Source organism: Cannabis sativa, chromosome 5 (assembly GCF_029168945.1).
Source record: "Cannabis sativa cultivar Pink pepper isolate KNU-18-1 chromosome 5, ASM2916894v1, whole genome shotgun sequence".
NCBI classification, from domain to species: Eukaryota; Viridiplantae; Streptophyta; class Magnoliopsida; order Rosales; family Cannabaceae; genus Cannabis; species Cannabis sativa.
This window is the reverse complement of record NC_083605.1, coordinates 20,970,244-20,984,808: the sequence shown is the minus strand read 5'-3', so window position 1 is coordinate 20,984,808 and position 14,565 is coordinate 20,970,244. Positions and strand designations below refer to the sequence as shown.

The 14,565-nt window shown below is 33.5% G+C and overlaps 2 protein-coding genes across 2 annotated transcripts; one reads left to right on the top strand and one right to left on the bottom strand.

Moving 5' to 3' along the window:
- Window positions 1-2,488: 2,488 nt before the first annotated feature.
- Window positions 2,489-3,910, bottom strand: LOC115717841 (cannabidiolic acid synthase-like). The gene has a single exon (XM_030646811.2). The coding sequence runs from the start codon at window positions 3,908-3,910 to the stop codon at window positions 2,489-2,491; it is 1,422 nt and encodes a 473-aa protein (XP_030502671.2).
- A 5,661-nt stretch (window positions 3,911-9,571) lies between these two features.
- Window positions 9,572-9,961, top strand: LOC115717840 (uncharacterized mitochondrial protein AtMg01250-like). The gene has a single exon (XM_030646810.2). It carries the CDS (start codon window positions 9,572-9,574, stop codon window positions 9,959-9,961), a length of 390 nt encoding a protein of 129 aa, XP_030502670.2.
- The last annotated feature ends 4,604 nt before the right edge of the window (window positions 9,962-14,565 follow it).

The following is a 14,565-nucleotide window of genomic DNA, read 5'->3' as shown; positions in this document are numbered from 1 at the left end:
AATGATGAGAGGAAATTAAGTGAGTTCACTGCCAAATTGAACAAGACTTTTGCACTCAAAGATTTGGGTCAACTTCACTTCTTCTTAGGAATTGAAGTCTACCGAGACAACACAGGGTTATATTTGACTCAATCTAAGTACATATGAGATCTTCTACAAAAATATGACATGATCAACACAAAGCCATGCCCAACACCTATTGTTGCAGGGAAACCAATGTCCAAGTTTGATGGAGAAGACTTATCCAATCCTACTGTCTACAGGAGTGCTATAGGGGCTCTTCAATATCTGTGTCACACAAGACCAGACATTGCTTTTGCAGTGAATAAGCTAAGTCAGTTCTTACAAGCCCCAACTACAAGTCATTGGAATGCTGTAAAGAGAGTGTTGAGAAATCTGAAGGGAACGATTCATCATGGTCTCCATATCGGGTTCAGTGATCATTTAAGTCTTGTGGGGTATTCTGATGCAGATTGGGCGTGTTGTCCTGATGACAGAAGATCAATTGCGGGTTATTGTGTCTACTTTGGGGAAACACTTGTTGCTTGGTCATCAAAGAAACAAGCGGTGGTGTCAAGATCAAGCACCAAATCAGAGTATAGAGCCCTTGCTCATGTCGCATCTGAAATAACCTGGATTGAATCTTTACTCAAAGAACTTAAATTCAAGCTTCCAAGCACTCCCATTACATGGTGTGACAATCAAATTGCCAGTGCCTTAGCCTCAAACCCGGTTTATCATGCAAGAACCAAACATATAGAAATTGATGTCCACTTTGTTCGTGATAAGGTGTTGAAGAAAGAGTTGGAAATCTGCTACATTCCCTCATCAGATCAAATTGCAGATTGTCTCACTAAAGGCCTAACACACTCAAGATTTCAGTACTTAATGGACAAACTTGGAGTTTGAGGGGTGGTGTTAGGAATAATATATAGGTGGTACACTGTAATTCTGGTATTGCAGCAGTACCTAATCATTACCAAATGATTAGCTGTCACATCCTTTAATTCCAGAATATTCTCTTGTTACAAAGTTTGTTATTTCTTGCTTTTTGTAATGCCAAGTGGCAGTGCCTAAATGGCTTCCTTGTATTCACCTTTTCGCTATATAATGAAATCTCGATACTCAGTCTCAATTGAGCTTAGAAATACAATTACCTCTGTTTTCTATCTTATGTTATTGATGATGATGGTTACCACAAGCTTCCAATATTTTTTTCTTTCTAATATTTTTTACTTGTAGCTTGAAATCATAAAACTTACTTAAAAACCAAAACACTGGGTTTTCCTTATTCTTAAGTGTTTCATTTTCTCTCATGCGTTTTGAAATCTGGCTACTGCAGAGTTCATAATGTTAAGGTTTTTTTTTTTGGCGAAATTCATTGGGTCTGTAAATGTGTTGGTACACCCAAGAACAGTAGACTGTTATAGCTTTTAGTTTTTATTCCGAACCCCCATTTTGAAAATCTTATACTTTGTTTTATGTTTAATAGTGTTGATTATATTTTTCTCGTTGTGATAACATAAATGAATTTTTATTTTTTTTTTATTTTTGCAGAAGAAATAAAAAACTGTTTCTTTGTTTGTGTTTGTCTATCCTCCGTGAAATTTTTGTAAAAGTTTGAAATTTTTTATAATAATATGAAAATAGATTAGGTAAAAGCTTGGGATTTATATTGGATTTGAGGTTGTAGTGCCATTACACCACCAGAGCTTTAAAAAATGGTGTTTGGAGTATTATTATTAATTTTATTTTTTGAAGTGGTGTCAAATTTTTTTTCTCAAAGTAAGTGACGTAGGATTTTAAAATTATAATTTGATAATTAATGCTAATTACAACCTCCTATTACAACCTCTTAGTTAACCTCTACGTCTGAAATTACATGCCGAAATATTTTTTTTCAATTTTTTATCATAGCGGTATTTGTTATAGTTACAATATTATCCCTTTAAATTTTAGAAAAATTCAGAATACTTTAGAGTACTCAAAAAAGAGTTTCTGATATTTTAATTTATAAATCACGCACGTTTAAAAAACTTCAAACGTATTTTCGGCACTGTAAACTATTTGAAAGTTTTCAAAAATTTACAGGAATGATGTTGTAAGCATAACGAACACCCACATGAAAAAAAAAAATTAAAAATAAATATACTAACATATATTTTAAGGCATAGAAGTTGAATAAGAGATTGTAACATGTTAACAATATCACTAGTCATATTTTATTTGTAGTTACATGAAATGAAATGGACATAACAATTAATGAATACTACAAGTTGACTTTTCGTTTCAGTCACCTACCGGCAATTATGTCTGGATATGCATTATGCAGCACAGTAGAAATAATTGCATGAGAGAGGAATATAATAACAATTTTTATTATTAATTAAAACACAATTTTAATATTAATTAAAACCATTAAACACTTAATCAAAATGACATGTTTCAACAACATCAATCCCAACAATAATCTCTTGTTTTTCAATCATCATGAGGAATAAACTGGGATACTTTGTTCATTCCTGAAGAAATTTGTAGGATCCACATTAGTTTTCACATAAACTAATCTCTTGAAATTATCCTTATAATATTTTGAACCCCAAACGCTTGCTTGTTCGTAGGTAGCAGAGCCATTATAGTTGTTTCTTCCAATGTCAAGGTCCCTATAATTGAGATAAGCTTCTCTTGGATTCTTAGACACATATGGAGTCATGTAACTATAAGCACTTTTTGTCCATTCCAAGTAATTCTCTGTATCAGAATCATTCCCCTTCTCCATCCACCTAGTTAGATAAGTGAGTTCATAAAGGTTTCCAACTCGGTGAGGGAATGGAGTTTCCGATTCCGGAATCTCGTCCATTCTTCCTCCATAAGGAAACAACTGAAGAACTGCAGTTCCTAACTCTACTTGATACAATCTTTTTGCTAACTTTTCAAAAACATCTTTTGGAATTTCCTCCTTGACATAATCAGCTTTTGCTTTAAATGAAAACATTACTGATTGGGTCCTATTAAGTAGAACATCAAGAGAAGAATTAGTTGGGAATCCATTGAACAAAAGTATGGACTGAATCCAACTCATTTCAGTACAATCTTTTCTTGTTAAACCCAACTCAGGAAAGCTTTTCTTAACTAAAGGAAGAAGCTTATCAATTTCACCAAGGTACACCCCAAAAAAGGTAGCTTGTAATGATGGTTTATTGATCATCCCAGGAGTTGTAGAATTCCCAGCTAGTATCCTAACAAACAGTAAGAAATCTTTACTAAATTTGTCAGCTTTTGTTTGCCACTGATGAACAATCTTCTTGGTTGAATCTAGCTCGTAGTCCATCTGAACAGTGGCTATTGTCAGTGAAGATGGCATATCAACCAAGTTGATCTTCCAAGAAAGAACAATTCCAAAGCTGGCTGCTCCACCACCTCTTAAAGCCCAAAATAGGTTACCTCCCATATATTTTCGGTCAACTATTTTTCCATTTGCTAAAAGTATACGTACATCTACAACATTATCACCTCCAAGACCATATTTTCTCATCAAAATTCCATAGCCACCTCCACTGAAGTGTCCACCAACACCTACAGTGTAGCAAAGCCCAGCAGGAAATCCTAGTACTGGACTTTTTTTGGCAATATTGTAATAAACTTCACCGATGGTAGCTCCAGCTTCAACCCATGCAGTTTTTGTATCAACGTTTACTTTCACCTTACGAAGGTTTCTCAGATCGATTACGATGTAAGGAACATCGGATATGTATGAGAGGCCGTCGGAATCATGTCCGCCGCTTCGGGTTCGGATTTGCAAGCCATATTTCTTGGAACACTTTAAGGTGGCTTTGATTTGGCAGACACTGAATGGTGTGACGATAATTGATGGTTTTTGTAAGGAAGAATAAGTGAAGCGGAAGTTCATAGCTGATGAATTTAATAAAGCTAAATATGATGGGTTGTTTGGAGAGTAAAGGAGTTCATTTTTAATGGAGGAATAGTTTGACAAATGTTGCGAGAGACAGTAATCAAAGTCATCAAGAATGGTAGCTGAAGAAAAATTAGATAATGAAAAAAGAACAAGGATGACCACCCAGAGAAACATTAATGGAGAAAGTAATATGAACGACTTCATAATGTTCTTCCTCTTAATTAAGTTAGTAATGACATGGTGTATATATATAGGTAGCTTCTATATACATTAGAAGATTATTGAGCAACTAACCATACAAACTAGTTATTAATTTAAGACTTTCACATTCTAAAATATTTGATTTTTTTCTTTGAACTAAGCTATTTGATTGTTAATTATAAATACTAAAATATTTATTATCATAGTTTGAAATTAGACTAATAATGCATAGGATAATGCTTCAGTAGTGGTATTAAAAACAATTTAATTTTTTTTAATATGTATCATTATTTAATTTTATGTCCATTAAATATTATTTCTTTATTAATTTTTTTTATATATATAATTATTTGTTAAAATTACTATCATTCCTTTTTTTTTAAAAAAAAAAAATTATCATTCACTTCTCTCTTCTCCTCTTTTTTTTTCTAAAAATTCTTAAAAGTTACTAATCAAAGAACCTAAATTATAATTAAAACTAAGAGATTTGATATTTTTTCTTTTAAAAGAAATATAAAGGTTAAAACTCAAAAATTCTCTAATAGTGAAGTGGAAGAACAATGCAAAACAAAATTTTATACATATATCTTCTCTCAGATCATATCTACAAAAAAAAGAATTTTTTAGGTGGATATAAGTATTTTTGACAAATAATTATACATAAAAAATAAAGAATAAAATTAAATTAAATATGAACAAAAAATAAAATAATGAGACCTATAAAAAAAATGATTCTATATAAAATCATTTTCAATACGTTAGCATTATCCTAATGTATATAAGGAGGTTCAAACTTAGCATTCTTGTTTGAAGTTACATATTAAATAGAGCTAACATAATTATATTTGGTCAATGACGTTTAAATATATAATTAATTAGTAACTTGATTTGAATTTTAAACATTTTAAAATGGGTGTACATTCGGGAGATTTTTCTTACATTATTACATACCTCCTAAAATAGTTGTATGAGTATGCAACTCTTATGTTTTTTTTGAGCTCCTTGATAGTTATTTTATGACAGTTATTTATTTTTACTTTATTTTTTGAGAACAACTCGTTTAGTTTGCGAGACTGGATTGGACCATTAATTAAGATTGTATTAGATTGGATTAAATTAATCTTATTTTAGTACTTTTGGTATAGTGAAGAACTAAATCTCATATAAATAATTTTTCTAATATAATTATATTTTTTTATTAATTTAGATAATGTAATAATTCATTTATATTCGTAAATAAAATAAGCCATATTAAAATTTTATAAAATATATAAACATGTACATTATAAAAAAGATAGTAATGAAGTATAATGTGTTTTAGATTTTTTTTTTAAAAAAAAAATAAGAAAATAATGTCAAAATGTTTAATAAAACTAGATATTTTAAAATAAATAAATTAAATAATTTTCAATAAAAACTAATAATTCTACAAAATTAAATAATATTTTACAATAAAAAACAACTATTAAATTATGACATACATAATATCTATTTCTAAAATTTGAAATTTATATTATAAAAAAATAAAAGGTATCCCAATAAATTTTAAAATTAAGACAATTATTTTAATGTTTTAATCAAAAATGTAATACATATACATATTAATTTTCTTAAACTAAGTTAAAGAAATTAAAAAAATTAAAAAAAAAAAAACAAAAGTCCATTTTGGACTATTTTAACCCATGTTCTTGTTGGGTTAAAATAGTCCTAAACAAAAGAGACTAAATTAGAGTATGAGAAAACTTTGTCCAATGTCATAAAGTTTGAAAAATGCACCAAACATGGGTGTGGACTAAATTATCCAATCTCACATAGATTGTTGGGTTCTTTTGCGTTCTCCCTTTGGAGTGGTGATTTAGAATTTGAAGTGTAAGGAGTTGGTTGATTCTTTAAAATCTATTCAAATTCAATTTGTTAACTGTTCTGCTAACAAGGCTGCACATTATATGGCTCGTAGCTCTTGTTTTCATTCAGTTCGTATATTCACCACGAGTAATGCTCCAGTGGATCTTTTGAATATTGTAATGGTTGATGCAATTTGCTAATAAAATGTCACCATTTTATCTCAAAAAAAAAAAAAATGTTCCCTTTATAAAAAATTAATTAGGACAAATCTTGAGGTAGTATTTATCATAGCATATAATAAACTAGCGAGTTAAAATTGTAACAATTTGATCTATACAACTATAGAAGAGTAATAAAATTTATGCATAATGCAAGATCAATATATAAGTTGCCAAGAAAAAAAATTTTATGAGTCTTCAGTCTATCATATTTTTTATGAGTCACTACAACACAATTTTTTTTTGGAACTTTATGTGCCAATGTTTTAAAATATATTTATATTGAAAAAAAAGAAATTTCTTAATTACTAAATAAATTATAAAGTAGGTCTTGTACATCTTTTGACATGTTGGTGTATGTTTTTCTCAAGTTTCTAGATTGATTTGTGTCTTGTGTTTTTTCTATGGCTTCGAGTAGTCACTCTACGTTTGATTTGAATGAGCAATATGCTCAGATAAGTTTGGAGGATGAGGAAGAGGGAATTATGATTGGAGGGGATGATGAGGATAAAGAAACGTTATTTGATGATGGGTGGTGTTTGGTGGGAAAGTTTCTTACGGGTAGGGCTTTGGATTTTGATGCAATGAGGCATTTGATGGCCTCGTTATGGCAGCCGGGAAAGGGTGTGTTTATCAAAGAATTGGATACCAATAAATATCTATTCCAGTTTTACCACGAATTGGATGTCCAAGCCGTTATAGATGGGAGTCCATGGACATTCAATAAGTGGCCTCTTGTCTTTCACCGAATGAAGAAGGGGAAAGACCCGAAGGTTGTTCCGCTACATAAACTTGATTTTTGGGTTCAGATTCATGATCTGAAAACTGGGTTCATGCTGGAGCGTGTGGTGCGAAGTGCTGGGGATTTTATTGGTAAATTTGTGAAATCTAACCCTAAGAATTTTAATGGCATTTGGCGAGATACCTATGTGTTCGCACTACGATCGATATTGAGAAGCCGCTGAAGCATAGGATGAAACTTTGCAAGGAAAATGGAGATTGGATTTGGGCAAATTTTAAATATGAACATCTTCCAACCTTTTGCTTTGTGTGTGGAATAATCAGACATTTGGAAAGATTTTGTCCAAGACGTTTTGATCAACCTGTAGAACAATTGGATAAGCCATATGGGGTTGGAATGCGCGCTCAGATGAAGAAGAAAAATTACTTACTTGGTGCCCAATTGCTTCAGACAAGGAATGAAGATGGAGGAGCCGTCGCTGGTGGTGGAGTGGTTCGATCGTCTGGTGCCGGAGGTGGAGCTACTGTTACGCCTAAAATTATGGATGTTGATCGTGTTGACCATGGTGTTGATCATGATCCCAGAATTGTAGGAAAAAAATAAGAAAGAGTTAATTATGGAAGGAAGAGGGGGTAGTCGACAGGCTGATGGGGGTGGTAATAGCCAAATCATAGCACATGATGAAGAATACATTAATGAGGAGGATTTGCTTATAGTTTTAGATAGCAAAAGGAGGCGTACTGGGAGAGATGGAGTAATTAATGGTGGGGATGTGAAACTGTCTAAGTTGGATACTGGTGTTGATGGTAATGTTGGGTCAAAAAACGAGTCATAGGTGGGCCTTGGTTCTCAGGCCCACCCATCATTATGAGCATTATATCCTGGAATTGCCATGGGCTTGGGAGCCCATGGGCTCAACAATTCTTAAAGGACCTTGTGGTCCAAAAGAAGTCCAGTTACTTATTTTTGTGTGAAACTTTAGCTAGAAAGGAGGCTATTGAACGACTGCATGTGGCAATCGGGTTCGATGGTGCTCTTGCGATTGATGCTCAGGGAAAGAGTAGGGGGTGGCTTTGCTATGGAAGGTGGAAGAGGATGTTAAAGTGTTGGAGTATGGGGTGTCTTATATTGATGTAGTGATTTGTGGAAGTGACCAAGGGCATTGGCGTTTGACAGGCCTTTATGGTGAGCCGAATAGAAACTTACGGAAGAGAACTTGGGATTTAATTCAGGAGCTGAAGTGCAAGTCAAGTTTGTCGTGATGCATCATTGGTGACCTCAATAATGTTACTTCACAAGAAGATAAGAAAGGTGGTAATCCCTATCTGAGATGGTTAGTTAATGGCTTTAATGATACTTTGGCTGAATGTGGATTACATGATCTTGACTTGTATGGATATCCTTATACTTGGGAGCGTAGTCGAGGCACGACGGATTGGGTAGAGGTTCGAATTGATCGAGCATTGGTGAACCAATCTTGGTTAGACTTCTTTCCTTTAGCCAAGCTTTATAATTTAGAAGTTTCTACTTCTGATCATACTCCGCTTCAATTGGTTACGGTTAATCAAATTGTGGTCACTAGGAATCAATTCTTTCGGTTTGAAAACTCATGGCTAAAAGAGCCATTATTTTTCGAAATAGTTGAGAGCTGCTGGAACTTGGGTGATTCGAATGGTATTATTGAAAAAATTAAGCATTGTGGAGATGTGCTTTTGAGATGGGAAAAGGATTATTCTGGGAATTTTCCTAAGAGAATTAAAGATTGTAAGTTGGAGGTTAAAAATATGGAAGAGAGACCGTGATGGGGTTTCTATCGAGAGTCATAAAATTGCTTCTGCTAATTTAAACAAAGTGTTACTGCAGTGAGAGATCTTTCGGAAGCAGAGGAGTAAGCAAATTTGATTGCGTGAAGGGGATATTAATTCAAAGTACTTCCACGTTGTTGCAACTGCTAGGAGAAGAAGAAACTCGATGCAAAGATTAAAAGATCCTGCTGGTGTTTGTGTCGATTGGCAAGGGAGGCTGCCTTCGGTTATTGTGGATTATTTTTCTAGGCTTTTTTCTTCTTCAGCCGTGGTTGATAATGATGTTTTACAGTGTGTTCCTGCTGCTGTAACGAATGTCCACAATAGCAGGTTGCTGGAGCTAGTTTTGGATGATGAGGTTAGACGAGCTCTCTTCAAATGCACCTGGATAAATCTTCGAGAGCTGATGGTATGACACCGGGATTTTATCAAAAATGCTAGAGCACCGTAGGTAATGATATTATTAACCTTGTTAAGAATTTCTTTGTGGTTGGTTCTTTTCCAAGGGAGTTAAATCATACCAATATAGTGCTTATTCAAAAGAAGAAACAACCGGAATCTATGACTGATCTTCGTCCTATCTCCTTATGTAATGTGCTTTATAAAATAATTTTGAAGGTTTTGGCGAATAGATTTAAAGAAGTTTTGCCGGTTGTAATCTCGGATAATCAAAGTGCTTTTCTTCCGGGCGGTTAATTTTTGACAATATTATGGTTGCTTTTGAAATCATGTATTATTTAAAGAGGAAGAGAGTTGGTAAGGTGGGGTATATGGCTGTTAAACTTGACATAAGTAAAGCTTATGATCGCGTTGAATGGATCTTTATTGAAATATGTTGCTTCATATGGGTTTCAATCAACATTGGGTGCCACTGATAATGTTTTGTGTGACTATGATTACTTACAATGTCACTCATGGAGGTCATTCAATGGGGCCTATCACTTCGGGTAGAGGATTGCGACAAGGAGATCCGCTATCTCCTTATTTGTTCTTGATATGTGCGGAGGGTCTTTTGTTGTTGTTAAAACATTATGAAAGACATCATTGGTTGACTGGATGTCGTGTTGCTAGAAGTGCTCCTATGGTCTCTCAAATACTTATTGCGGATGATAGTTATGTGTTTTGTAAGGCCAATGAGAATGAAGCTCAGAATGTGCTTCAACTTTTGCATAGTTATGAACTTGCTTCGGGTCAACAAGTAAATTTTGCTCAGTCTTCTGTCTTTTTTAGTTAGAATATTACCATGGCTGTGCGTGATCGTGTTTGTGGACTTATGGGGCTGAATGAGGCTTCGGATGGTAGCTTTTACTTGGGACTCCCATGCATAATGGGGAGAAATAAAAAATGCAATTTTCGGCTTCTAGAAGGGGAAAATGAGGAAGAAATTTTTTAGTTGGGAGACTAAGTTTTTGTCTAAAGCACGAAAAGAAATCTTGATTAAGTCGGTTGCACACGCATTACCTAGCTATGCAATGAGTGTTTTTCTCTTAACTCAAGAATTTTGTTTAGCCTTGAAGGTATGATGGCGAGGTTCTTGTGGAAATCCCAATCGAATTCAACAAGTAAGGGAGTGAGTTGGGTTAGTTGGAAGCGGCTCTGTCAACATAAGAATTTTGGTGGCCTCGGCTTTCGTGACCTTCGTGACTACAATCTCTCTTTTTTGGGTAAACAAGGGTGGAGATTTCTTACTATGGAGGACACACTTGTGGGGAAAATTTACAAAGCAAGATATTATCTGCAAGGTTCTTTTCTTAATGCCAAGTTAGGACAAAATCCAAGTTTCATTTGGACGAGTATTTTGGCAGCTCAAACTCTTGTTAAAAATGGTGCTAGAAGATCTATTACTAATGGCTCTTCGATTAGTATTCTGAATGATCCCTGGTTGCCCCATGATAATAATCTTTTTGTTTTGACTAATAATCATGGCCTTGTTAATCAACATGTTTCTAGTTTGCTGGTGGTTGGGGAAAAGTCTTGGGATATTAAGCTTCTAAATGATATATTTAAGGAGAGGGATATTAGTTTGATTAGAAGCATTCAACTTAGTCATTCTCGGGATGTTGATGGCTCGTGTTGCAACATGGAGACTTCGGGATTTTACTCGGTTAAAAGTGCATATAAATTTCTTCAATCTTCAAGAGGAAATTGGTTATATATGCAAGATGATAATTGCTGGAAGAAATTATGGCAGCTTCCCATTCCGCCTAAGGTGCATCATTTCTTGTGGAAAGCTTGTTCAGGATGCCTTCCAACTAAGGTACAACTCCAATCTAAACATGTTAATGTTGATCTCTTGTGTCCTTTGTGTAATATAGATGTTGAGACAATATATCATGTGCTTTTGGACTGCCCTTTCTCTCGTTCCTGCTGGTCTATTTCTGCTATCACACAGCCAGCTGCTAGTGTGGAGGCCGAATTTGGCATCTGGTTTTTTGATCTTTTTGAAAGCTTCCGTGAGGATGTGGTGATTGATGTTGCCATGGTTAGTTAGAGCATATGGAAAACCCGAAAGGAAGTGCAATGGCAGAAGAAATCTCGGTCAGTTTTGGAGGTGGTTAAGTTGGCAAGACATGTCCTTGGCCAATGAAAAATTGCTAAGTTTGAGTCGCCTAATGCTTTATTTGCTATAGGTGACATTTCAAGCAGTAATTATTGGCGTAAACCAGATGCTTTTACGGTCAAGGTAAATGTCGATGGTGCTACCTTTGAAGCTCAACAAAAATTTGGGTTCGGTTGTGTTGCTTGTAACAGTCAGGGTAAGCTCCTTGAAGCTATTTCAGAGAGTAGGTGGGACTGTGTTCTTCCTGAAGTAGCTGAGGTCATTGGCATCAGGGAGGCTTTGAGTTGGATAAAGCGCAAAGGATTGGATAAGGTGGTTGTTAAATCTGACGCTTTAGTTGTGGTTCAAGCAATTAATAGCTCAATTCATATGCCATCTCAATTTGGGTTATTGGTGGAGGATTGTCGTCTTACCTTATCTAATTTGAATAATGTCCTTGTTGTTAGGTTTTATGCCCTAAATAAAACTCCATTTCAATGTAATCTATTTTATTCAACATCAATAAAGAAACAGAAGTATTTTTCATTCATTTGTGTATGTTTTGGCTCACTTTATCAATTGCTTGTCTAATTGATTTATAAATTCATCTTAAACCCTTTTCACATACTTGATCATGTTTATTGTGCTGTCATCACATTGGAAAGTAAACATGACTATGTGAATAAAGTTTCCTAGATTTATCAGACATAGGGTTTTACTGATATGATAATCTACAACAAGAGTTTACTTGTATTTGGAGAAATACTATGTTCTTTCCAGAACATTAGTTAAAGTAAAGCTCAGGTTGGATGCATGGAGTATGCATCGGAAGGGACCGATATTGAACTTTGATTTAGATTTAATTAAACTAACCGTAAAATCTATTCAAGTCAATATCGCCAAGTTGATCCTAGATCAAATGATCTTAATCCTATTATGATTAGGCTCAATCTTGAAAGGCTATTCGTGTTCTTTGATTTGTTAGTTAAGCCTACTTTTAGGTCAGGGTGATACGTACATTTTGGGAACACGGTAGTGCAATTGAGTGGGAGCGCTAGCATAAACATGGAATCTATAGCTTCTATCTGGCGAATAGTAAGCAAAGGATGATTTCCTTCGAGCTTGACCAAACGAAAATAAATGGTGGAGATCTCATTTCACATAAGCCGAAATATCATTTATACGGGGTCAAGTGTTTTAAGGATAAAATACATAGTAGGGTGTTACGGTAATTTAATCCCTTTACTGTGTAGATCATTCATATAGAGGATCATTGATCACATTAGGATTATAACAATGGATCACTAATGATGTGTCTATATGGTGGAACATATAGAGCATTCTATATACTGAGAGTGCAATTCTAAGTTCTATGCGTGGATTCAACGAAGAATTAATAAGTTAGTGAATTTTAGTGCTAAATTCTTGATCTACTTATTGGAAGCTCGGTTATATAGACCCATGGTCCCCCCACTAGTTGAGATAATATTGTTTGTAAGACTCATGTAATTGGTTTTGATTAATCAATTATAATTCGCGAATTAGACTATGTCTATTTGTGAAATTTTCACTAAGTAAGGGCGAAATTGTAAAGAAAGAATTAATAGGGGCATATTTGTTAATTATGATACTTTGTATGGTTCAATTAATAAATATGATAAATGACAATATTATTTAATAATTATTGATAGTTATTAAATAGTTAGAATTGGCATTTAAATGATTGAATTAGGAAATTGGCATTTTTGAGAAAATCAGATACAAAAGGTGTTAAAATTGCAAAATTGCAAAAAGCAAGGCCCAGTCCACTAAAGCCAGGGCCGGCCACCTATTGTAGCTTTTTAAATTGATTTTTTCATTATTTTAATGCCATATAATTCAAATCTAACCCTAGTGGAATGCTATAAATAGATAGTGAAGGCTTCAGGAAAATCACACTTTCTGAATCAGAAAAACCTGAGCCTCCATTTTCTTCTCTAGCCGCCACTCTCTCTCTCTATTCTTCCTTCATATTTCGAACTTCTCTTAGTGATTAGAGTAGTGCCCACACACATCAATCAATACCTCAATCATAGTGAGGAAGATCGTGAAGAAAGATCATCAGCATCAAGGATTCAGAGAAGAAGATCCAGGTTCAGATCTTGATAATACTCTGCTACAGAAAGGAATCAAGGGTTAGAGATCTGAACGGAAGGAGTCATTTAATTCCGCTGCAGCCAATGTAAGGTTTCTTAAACTTTATATGTGTTTAATTTATCGTTTTAGAAAGTTCATATTTAGGATGTTAATAAACATACTTGTGAGTAGATCTAAGATCCTGGTAAAATAATATCCAACACTTGTTTCTTTTGTTAATCGATATGCAAATAGGGTTGTCCATTGTGTTGCTAGGGAGTCCTATTTCTCGTCAGGTTGTACGTATAATGATCTAAATGCTCAATCTTTTTTGTGCGACATTATTAAGGCTGAGGCCAGTTAATTTTAGTGAAATCATCCTTTATTCAAATATATATATATTTAATATAGATAATTGATGTGATAAAATTCAATTAATAATTTTTAAAATCTTAGTTAAGCTGCAATTACTTTATCTGAACTTAATTGTAGAATAAAAAAATTGAATTCATGTATTATATGTTATTTGTGTTATTTATCAAGTAAATTAGAATACTAAAGTGGCGTTTGGTTAGGAGGAATGAAAACATAGGAATAGGAATGAGAATGAGAATTGGAATAGGAATAGAATGGAATAAAATTTAAAATGCATAAAAAAATTAATAAAAAAAATTATTAAATTTTTTCAAATCTTGCATTGGAATGGTCTTTTCTTCTATTTTAAAATAGAATAGTCATTCTACCAAAACGATAGAAAGACCATTCCATTGGAATGTTATTCCAATAGTTTTAAATGCAACCAAACAAATGAATGGAATTGAAATTATTTCCTTTCCATTATATTCTATTTTATTACCTCAAACTAATCATAGAGTATTTATGTGCATTTGATGGTCTGACCTAACTCTGTGCTAATTTTTATATAACTATTGCATTAAAAAAAAAATATGTCATATATGGTTAAAAAATATATTTCCAATATTCTTAAATCTTACGTAACATTTAAATAGTACTCTTATAAAAAAAATATTTAAAGTCAAAAATAGCCTTTACTCCAATTTTAATGAAAACAGGATTGGTAAAAAAATTTCTAGTTAAGTAAAGAATAGGAAGAGAATTATAATTGAATATGAATATAAAAAAAAATAAACAAATAATAATAAACAAATAATAATAAAGTCACA

What these genes read in the sequence shown, in the direction of transcription:
- LOC115717841 (XM_030646811.2), bottom strand. Translation starts at nt 3,910, where the DNA reads ATGAACTTCCGCTTCACTTATTCTTCCTTACAAAAACCATCAATTATC.
- LOC115717840 (XM_030646810.2), top strand. Translation starts at nt 9,572, where the DNA reads ATGGGTTTCAATCAACATTGGGTGCCACTGATAATGTTTTGTGTGACT.